At 33.1% G+C, this 10,411-nt stretch overlaps 1 protein-coding gene across 2 annotated transcripts; it reads right to left on the minus strand.

Annotated features, from left to right (window-relative positions):
• Window positions 1–157: 157 nt before the first annotated feature.
• On the minus strand, window positions 158–9,328 carry LOC148626508 (uncharacterized). Of its 2 annotated transcripts, none has more exons than XM_088570557.1 (6): window positions 9,063–9,328; window positions 7,372–7,463; window positions 6,421–6,653; window positions 5,513–5,675; window positions 2,472–2,699; window positions 158–1,417 (listed from the first exon to the last, which is right to left on the minus strand). In XM_088570557.1, exons 2-6 carry the CDS (start codon window positions 7,460–7,462, stop codon window positions 1,248–1,250), a joined length of 885 nt encoding a protein of 294 aa, XP_088426683.1. In that variant the 5' UTR covers window position 7,463; window positions 9,063–9,328; the 3' UTR covers window positions 158–1,247. The 2 variants fall into 2 exon arrangements, with proteins under 2 accessions (XP_088426683.1, XP_088426684.1); XM_088570558.1 differs by having other exon boundaries at window positions 7,372–7,499.
• Between the last annotated feature and the right edge of the window lie 1,083 nt (window positions 9,329–10,411).

Genomic DNA, 10,411 nt, shown 5'->3' on the forward strand with positions numbered 1-10,411 from the left:
GCTTTTTATTGCCCTCCTCCTTCCTCTTCAACAGAGGCATTTTGACAAATATATGTGAATGATGTGATTTGATGGCTTCTTGTTTGTGAATGATGTAATTTGATGGCTTCTTGTTTGAATGTAATGTTTGAATCTAGTTGCATTATTTTTTACAGAGTTTTGTCCTTTGTTGATTAGATGGAGACATATGAATACTGTCTTATGCAGTTAATGGGAAGATTGTGCCTCCCAGCCAGGAGACTATCTAATTGTAGGAGAAAGGTCTTTTTTGTTGGAGTCTCCCGGGGAAATCTGGAGAGTTGACACATATGCTTATTATACCTACTTGGACTTAAGTCTACATGTATATACATTGTACTCAACAGTTATAATAGACTGGTCAATGTCTTTGTTAATATATGAATTCGAAAGAAACCCCTGAATTTGTAAGAATCGGACAAATTTCGTGCAATCTTGCTTATGCATCAAAATATCAAGATATCACATGGGTCTATATTGGTGCAGATACTTGTATAATGTATTTCATATGGAATGGGTAATTAACTTCCTGGTTTTGTGAAATTTAAGAAAAACCAGCTATTTTGACCAATGATTATGACTTAAATATAGTACAGATGAGATTGAGATATAAATATAGACAATTAAATTTAAGATATAACACTTTTGTTCAGCAAGTAAAAAGTTGCCCTGACTCAAACATCAGTTTCCAGGAAAATAAGGGGCCAATTTCATCTGTGAATGTACCTCACACTTTTTGAAGGTATATTATACCAGTTTCACAAATTAAAATTTAATAATGTATTTACTACATTGTATAAACAGTATCAATACAATGAGGCATATTCAAACGAAAACTCGCCTGAATATAGCTGAAATATTGCTGCTCAGGTGTTAAACCCTAACAATCAATCAATCAATCAATCAAATGAAAACTGTCACAATAAAAGACTACAACCACAAAATAAACAAGTTAACTTGTATACATATAAACCATTACAATTAATGGTATATCACACCATTTCATCTTGCATGATCATTATAATTATTTCTAATATGACGTGCATAAAAGCTTTATAGACCACAGCCATGGTAAAAAAGTGATAAATACATGACCAACATTTGTGCAACAGATAGGCTGCTTTATGCTTTTCTTGTGTAGGGTTTATATCTTATCCACATAATAAGAGAATATACTAAACTACATCATTGCTCCCTGTAGATTTTTCTTATAATAGTCATATCTGCTTTTACGTTTTGGTCATAAACACATCATTGTATGAAGGCGGAGGATTTGAAACATGCTGCTGAACTGGATTAATCTGTGAAAAATTCTGTTGATTACTAGCGGGATACATCTCTTGCTGTTGCTGAGGGTACTCTTCCGTTGATGGATAAGGTCTATTTGGTCTTTGATTCTCTGAAAGCATTTGAAAGTACATTTTAAAGTTGCTGGTTTTTTTTTATTGTGCTTGAAATCCCCCCAACCCAAGAATTGTCATAAAATGGACTTTCATTTTACAGTGAAATCTGTCTAAATTAAACCTCATTTGGATTTCAAGATTTGGGTTCGATTTTGACAGGTACTTAATTAATGTACAAAATATATTTAAATTATATAGAAGGACTGTATTCAGGCGCGAATCACAAGTTTCACTCCATATGTTTTGCCTTGCTTTGCATGGCATTTAATTCAATTAATCCCCCCCAAAAAAAAAACAAAACAAAACAAAACAAGAAACAAAAACAAAAATTAAAATCCTGGATCCGCCCCTGTGTATCACATGTCTGATTTATACAAGTTTTTGTCCCAACCCGATACATCAACATCCAAATACATTCGGTACTACTCGGCCATTTCCGCTACACTAAAAATTAAGATTTTCTTTTGTGTAATTCACTAGAAAGACTGGTTGCATTGTATCCAACTATTGCAGGGTGAGAGGATATTCGGACTAGCAACTGGACAGGACATGCATGTGTAACCCGAGTGTACTGAAACGCAGAGGATCAAAGCATGTTCATACTCCGAGATCAGGTTTAGTCTGATCTAATTATGGTTGTGTAAGTTATTATGTAACATTTTGGCTACTTGTTATACAGTTTCTGCGTAATTTTCCCTCCCCACTGATTCTTAATGAAAACTTTTTTTGTAGTGGCTTTCATCGACGTATGGTTTAACATTCTTTTTGTGAACGAGGTTACAGTGCTCATATTGTCATCTAATATCATGTTAAAACTGCAGATTACCTTGACCAAGAAGGAGCCAACCTACTCTTACAAAGTAAGAGGTTAGAATTATGTTATTCCATACACTAGTCATATGATGACACCAAGTCAGAAAATGAAAGATTGCCAGAAAACCTCTAGCAATGTTGAAGTAGGGCCAACTATGAGCATTAAATAATAAAAAATAATTAAGGTACTGTATAGCTGTCTTTGATAAGTAATGTACTATCCTTATCTTAACTTACCGCCATACTGATTAGCTGCGTGGACCATCATGTCATTTGCTCGATTTGCTGGTACACCCATCATTACCATATTGCCACGCCGACCAAGAACCACAACCCCTCCAGTATCCTGCGCCTGTTCTCTCATTAATCGCTGTCTTCTGAGGTATAGGCATACAATTATAGTAATCATAACTACAACCATGCCAATCGAAAGTGGTAAAACCGCTGCCAAAGTCGTCCCTGAATCTGTAAATACAAATAGAAGCAGGACTATGATGGCCTTGATCATTGATAACCAAACTAAATCCTCACAGTCAGAGGGAAAACTTGTAGTTTCAGTGGCGGATCCAGGGGAGGATGCAGGGGTTGAAAACCCTCTTTTTATTGGAAAATTTGTCATTTTCGTGCGTAAAATTGACAAAAATGGTAAATTATTTCCTAGCACCCCCCTTTTCAGAGGAACCTTGGCTGGCACCCCTCCTTTTCAAACTGACCGGAATCGGTCCTGATGTATAAACTTATCTTTATTTTCTAGCATTTCATTCTTTGTAACAATGTTATCGTACATGTAGCTATAATATCGACAATCTTGAATCCCCATCGATATCACTTAAAGAAGTACCAACTATAAAAGACGTTGACAATTTTAGAGAGAGGTCAGAAGTACAAACATGATATAATATGTTACACATATTATAAATGTTAACAAATGATGTACTGCATAAAATCAAAACAATTTGTTTTTTTATTTCTAAACATTCTAATATATACAAAGAAGTCAGTTTTAGGCAATGTACTGACTTATTATTCAACATGCTTTTTACAGACAAGTTAATTATTGATTTTGTTTATTTTGTAGTAGTTGATTTTTTTTCAGGTATATGGCTAAGCGTTTTCAGGTATAGGGCTAAGCGTTTTCAGGTATAGGACTAAGCGTTTTCAGGTATATGGCTAAGCGTTTTCAGGTATAGGGCTAAGCGTTTTCAGGTATAGGACTAAGCGTTTTCAGGTATAGGACTAAGCGTTTTCAGGTATATGGCTAAGCGTTTTCAGGTATAGGGCTAAGCGTTTTCAGGTATAGGACTAAGCGTTTTCTGTGTATTAAAAATGTTCTTCATCTTCAATACTCCTTCTTTGCAAGTTTGGTACTTTCTTTCTTTTTTTCAATATTAAGATGTCTCCCCTTTTCTATTACTAAATTATGAGCGCTAAGACGAAACTTAGCACTTGCTGCTCGATCCTTTAAAAGTTTAAGAATATCAAGGTAAACTGGTCTATAACTATTAACATGAATGATTCTGAAAAATATCTTATTTTGGAGACCTCGAGATATTTTATTTTGCATTTCGATACTGAATGCATTGATCTCTAATTCTTAATATCAATTTTAAATAAAGTTTTATTTCATACAGTCGTCAATGAAATAATAAAAGAGAACAGGGCATAAAACATCTCCTTGCTTCACTCCCCTTTCTATAAGAAAGAGGGCAATTAGCCCATTATTAAACTTGATGAAACTTGATAAGTTTATAAAACAACCCAATGCTGTATCAAACGGTTTTCTAAGATCTTTTAGTTTTATAAAGGCAGTAAACACTATTTGTTTCTTTGATATATATTCATCTATGACTGATTTCATAGTAAATATGTGATCGAATTTCCGACTCTTATCTTTAAAACCAATGTCTTTTTACTTATTTAGTTAATATTAAGATTCATAAATTTCAGTAATCTGTTATAATTATTTTTGTTAAATAGTTTCCTTAATTGGAGGTAGTAAAAGTGTTATATATTGTAATACCTTGGAGGAAGCAAATCAATTTTCAAAATCGTCTTCAATTGTCCTGCTGACAGTTTTAGAACATAAATGAAAACTTGTGTCAGAAACTATAACTTTTTCATGCGATTCTTGGTCAGAGTGGTTTATCACAATTTTATGACAATTTTGTAGATCAGAACAATTATTCCTGAACAGTCAGAACGATTGGTGGCAATTCTAGATAAGAAAATTCTTGACAGCTCTTGTTCAAAATATATCCTGGCAATCTGTGATAATTCAAGTTCTAAAGGATTCCTGAAAATTTTAGGATTGACAATTTCAGACAATTGTAGATCAAAATAATTCCTGGCATTCCTATGTCAGATTTCTGTAGGGGGTACTCCATGATATAAGACGGGGTTGCGCAATTTACAAAATGATATTCGTACCCAAATCCAAAATCTATGTAAACCCAAGTCCGGAAATCTACGGATGACGATTTTCAATAACCAAATCTTTGTATAAATGAAACCAAAATTAATTTCATAATCTAAGTAACCAATATATAAACTACAATCTGACAGAAATTTTTATTCCATTTCTCCTATATACATGTACATACATATAATGTTGAAGTAGTAAATACATGTATATACATAAGTAACAAAAAGGATGCAGAATTAGATGCAAATTAACACTCATGTATGTCACGATCATTAGATAATTTGTACCAAGTATATTAATTAGGTCTTCCAAGGAAAAATAATGCACCAAAATCTATGCAATTTAAAAAAAAAATAAAAAAAGACCCACAAAAATGCACATCCCAGTAAACGCGTATAAACAAGTACCCCCCCCCCCCCCACCGCCCCACCACCCTGCGGGAAATTAACGATTTCTGATAAACGAAATGCTGTCATCGCTATGAAAAAACGCTTTCTGAGAATTTTAGGTCAGGACATATTCTATCCCATTGCGTATTCATTGTTGGTCGAATGTTTAATTAATTTATTTCTGTAGTATATACATGCATATTGAACAATTCCTACAACAGTTCAAATAATTCAAGAACTGTTCTGCAAGGGTAATCAAGAGAACTAAGGTTCTAGCAGAAATCAAACGTATGTAATCCAGGGACAAAGACCAGATATGAAAAAACAGACACACACAATAACTAACATAAAACAACCAAAATAATGCATACAAAAGTTAATGAGCAACTCGGACGCCACAAAAAAACTGGGTGCTGGCAAACAGAGCAGGTTTAAAGAGGTTTAACTTATTTCAACTGTACTCCTACCTGAATCTGATCTATCTTTCTCCATAAAAACTCTAGTCACCTTGATTCGTAGTCTTGAGTTTGTGCGTTCCGATGAACCATCAACGTAGTGAAGTAGTTTGACGTAAATAATACTGTTGTCGCAGTACCTTTCAATTGGAAGGCGATCGTTACATGTAAATCTCTATGGATATAAAACAAAGAATACCAAAGAATGTCATCAAGGAAGCAAATTTATTAATAAAAATCTGAAAATGGGAAAATAGAAACTTTATATAAACGAAATCTTTATCTTTACCCACATTTTTCAATAAATGGAAGAATCTATATACATTGTATGTTTTTCATATGTTTTCGAACATATGGAAACATGTGTTTAGGATCGACCGGTCTGGAAACATATGTTTTCGAAGCTATAATCATATAAAAAATAAGGAAAACACATGCTTTCATCTGATTCGAAACATGAAAATAAAACACGTGAAAAACATGTGAAAAATATTGTTGCATTTATAACGATGAATGCTTTTAAAACATGTTTGTTGTTTCGACTGAAGTCTATTAGGGCCCTCCTTTTTTATTTTTATTTTTTCTATTTATTTCAAATAGCCGACTTTAATCTTGGAATTATAAACTTTAATCTTGGAATTATCGACATTAAACTTGGAAATTCCAACATTAATCTTGGAATTATCGATACTAAATAATCTTGGAATTATCATCATTAATCTTGGAATTATCCACTTTAATCATGGAATTATCAAAATTAATCTTGAAATTTCTAATGAGCATCGGACCAATTGATAATTCCAAGACTAAAGTTGGAAATTTCAAGATTAAAGTCGACAATTTGAAAAAAAATACATAAAAGAGAATGGCCCTAATACACTTCCGTAGTTTGGGCATACAAAAGCCTGAAGTGACTGTACCTGTATATCTCCGGCATAATAGTAAGCAACCTCTGATTTGCCACATTCCAATTTTAAATATGTTATTTCAGCACAGATATGCCACTCATTGTCTAAACCGGCGTAACCATTAGAAAAGCGTAAACTACAAAAATCCGGATACGGTTCACCGTCCCAGACCACTTGGTACACGTCATTTGACTCTCTCAAGTAATGTCTGTATTCTTCACAGTCTGTCTTTGTAAAATGTAAATCTATAAATAATAATATTTAAATTTGATTTGTAATAAGTCTTCTGGTTTGTTGGTTTTCTTTGGGCAACATAAGTTATTATGTATAAACTAAACATCGATTGGTATGCAGAACTTTTTGATTAAGGGACAAATCTAATCGAATGGATTATAAGGATTTTATTTTTTTTCAATTTTGTCAATTTTGAAATATATAACTAACTTTGGGACAATTTAAGCTTGTTCATATCAACCGCGTAGCGTTTCAAGAAGCGTAAACTCCTTGTTTCCATGTCTGATCTTTGTACCTGGATTACATTCTTTTGATTCCCGCCAGAATCTTGGTTCCCTTGATTACTCTTGTGGAACCATACAAAGTTACATTCCTATTGAATGTTTTTTTTTTTTTTCGTCATGAGTTCAGGTCTTTTTTGGTTCCCCTGTGAATATACACAAGTCCAAACGCAGGAAATCAAAAGATATATTAGATAAAAAAATCGGAGACATGGAAACCAAATGCCAAACCCAGCGTCGATCTGGTGGAGAAGTAGAGCTTAAAACAAACTTCTCGCATCGGCATAAGATTTTATGCGCTTTTTCACAGTGTAACAGTAAAGATAAATTTGTCTTTGCGTTCTGTGTCGAAAATACTTTAAATGAAAACGTTTTAAACAATTGTTTTTTTCCTCGTGCTTAACTAAGGTTTGGGCTGAATAGAGTATGCATTTTTATGGCACCATACCTTTTGTCTGTATTTCTTTGACGAAAAAGAAGATATTCATTGAAATATAAAGCAACCCCTCAAAATGTTGGTAGCAGAATCTCAGATACATACTGGAAATAAACGATCAAAGTTTGTATTGAGATTGGCTGAAAAGCAAGAATTAAGCAAACGTATCACAAACACAAAGTATTAAAGGTTAAACTAGTGTTGTTGAGAAGAGGATAGATACAGCTATATAACAGTTCATTCCGCGCTGATCATCCAAGTTCTTCATCCCACCAAGACAGGGTCGGATCCAGACACATTGAAAAGAAGGGGTGTAAGCAGAGGTTCCTCAGAAAAAGGGGGTGCTACGATATTATTTGCCATTTTTTATCAATTTTACACATGGAAATGACAAATTCTCTAAAAAAGGGTAATAACATTAATCTTTCAAAAATTAGGAGGTCAATACCAAATGTGAGTGCACAATTAAACTGTCTCTGTTATGTTTTTAATAACACATGCACTGAAAAAAAGAAGTAACCAAAACACCCTATTTCCCTCATATCATTTATTAAGATTGTAGAGCTGGGGTAAGGGACACAACTCTTCAAATTAGTGATATCTTTGTATCATATTCAATTTCATCAAAGCCTATCAAGCCTTCATTTGAAACAGAATGAAATCAGTCCAAGACATGAGATAGGTGTAAATATATTATAATTAAACGATTATATTGGAAAAAAATCTGATAAAAAGAATGTCTTGGACAAAATACGAACAGTTGAGAAAATGGGCTATTTATAAAAGAAACAAAAGATAGAAGATGGAAGAAATTAAACAATGTGCATATGTGTAATTGATGATCGAAAGTTCGTTTGTTAATATTTGTTATTATTTAGTAGTGGCTTCAGGAAAAGGGGGGGGTATATTGGCTATGGTTGATCATTAAAAAAAATTCCCGTTTCCCAATAAAAGGGGAATTAAAACCCCCGAAACATACCCCTTTCCCGTGGACCCCGACTTTGTCTCTCAGAGTATATTTTTGTGTTGTAACGATTTCATTCATTTCATTTAATAAGGCCATAAAATATGACTGTTCATAAAGTTACCCTTCCTACCCTATTTTTACTGCCTACTCTAGCACATTCAAATGGTATTTTTTATTTATAAAAAAGCGCTTAGCTATCATTTTTTTTTAGCACTACCAAAGTCAAGAGAGCATCCCATTAGTCATCATCATCATCATTATAATTATTTGATTATAAATCATTATAACAATATACAGCTAGGAAAAAAGGCTATTTTTTTTTATTTTATCCTAAATTGCAGGAGAAGAAGTTACTCCATTTTTTATGACGGGAGTGTGCATTTTTCAAAATGAAATCCGTACTCTTGTACTCAAATCCACAACTTCATATAGGCTGAATGAATCAGGTGGAAAATTGTTGATTTATAGGGATTTAATCTATATTTAGCTAGCTAATGACACCCTTACATATGTCACGCATCATTTATGGACAATGTCTACCAAACAGAAAAAAAACACTACGATCACCCAAATCCAGAAAACAAGAATGAAAAATGCACGGAGTTACCCCTGGGGCTTCAGTAATGTCATGAAATCACCTGGGCAACCAGTATTGCTATGAAACTTTTCGGTGATTGACGACAGACATGCTATGGATCTGTAGGTTTTTTGATAATTTATTCGACAGAATACTCACTTCTACGGCTGTTATTTGTTTATCTCTGTATCTTGTAGTTTAATAATAATAGCGTTTCATTCGACCTTGCATTTGCTCTGTATTTTTCTATATATCCTTTATCACCAAATTTAGTCCTGAGGGTAGAATAAATGTAATTATTATGCCTATTATATCAACCCAAAACTCTTGGAAAGCACACGCTAGTAACCTTCAATATGAAATAAATAAATGGCTCTCGTAAAATGTGTTATTGTTTATCTTATTCATCTAGAGTTACTTCCCTTTTACAAGAACTTCAAGGCTATTTTTATCACCAGTGAACTTATTATTTAAAAATTCCATATAAAATTCAGACACTGCCTATGCTACAGGTGATTTTTGGTGTAAAAAAAACAATTGTAATGCTATATATTTTTAGGTATTAAACATAGTCTTTTTCTGTATTCAGATCTGCAATTTGAGAAAATCATAAATTGATTTCACACTAAAATCAACCAAATCAAAGCAGATAACTCTTGCAAAGTGCTAGTTTTATGTACAGTCTATATATTTTTTTTCTCAAAAGCACAACACCCGAATGAAAATGTGTTGTGTTACCGATTCTGAATTTTTGACATGAATGATTACACATCCTGACTTCAGTCTGAATTTTTTAAAGACTGCTTTTTTTTTCAAGTTTGAAGTTTTATTAATACTCTCCGACAGGTATTACACTGTAACAAGAGGCAGATAACTAACACATTTACAATACAACAATGACAGACAAGATGGACATTCATACAAATAAATAGTAAATTTTCATACACATAAACAAACATTGTATGAACAATATATTGACCGACATAATCACGATCGGTAACTCAAAAACTATTCAAGATCAGGAAGCATGTGCTAAAATCTGAGCCCAGATACTTTATATACAAGTGGATTTAACATGTTACCAGAGACAGATGGAATCTTATTATTCTTGAATGTAAATTATAGTAATTTGATAAGATCTTTGACAAACAATGCCAATTCTTTAAGCACTGTTATATTGCACAACGTCAACAGACCATACATTTTTTCTTTCGATGGTCTATTTATATAATATGCCGAAATATACTTATCACGGATTTCAGTAACTTTTGCACATTTACACAAAAACAAATAGTGTAATTTGTCCTCAACTACCCTCTCTGTACACAAATGACAAAAACGTTCATCTCCTGGTACCCCAACCCATCTACCAGTCTCTACCGGTATTTTTACGTTCGAATATCTGAGTTTACAGATCAATTTTCTGAAGAATTTTTGCAGTCTCAACAAATATGGTTCAATGGACCAGCTTATCTTTAAATTTGAATAAAGTTGGCCCCTAGTAGAAA

Source organism: Perna viridis, chromosome 2, assembly GCF_037379345.1.
Source record: "Perna viridis isolate PV_CMFRI_1.1 ecotype Kerala chromosome 2, ASM3737934v1, whole genome shotgun sequence".
NCBI classification, from domain to species: Eukaryota; Metazoa; Mollusca; class Bivalvia; order Mytilida; family Mytilidae; genus Perna; species Perna viridis.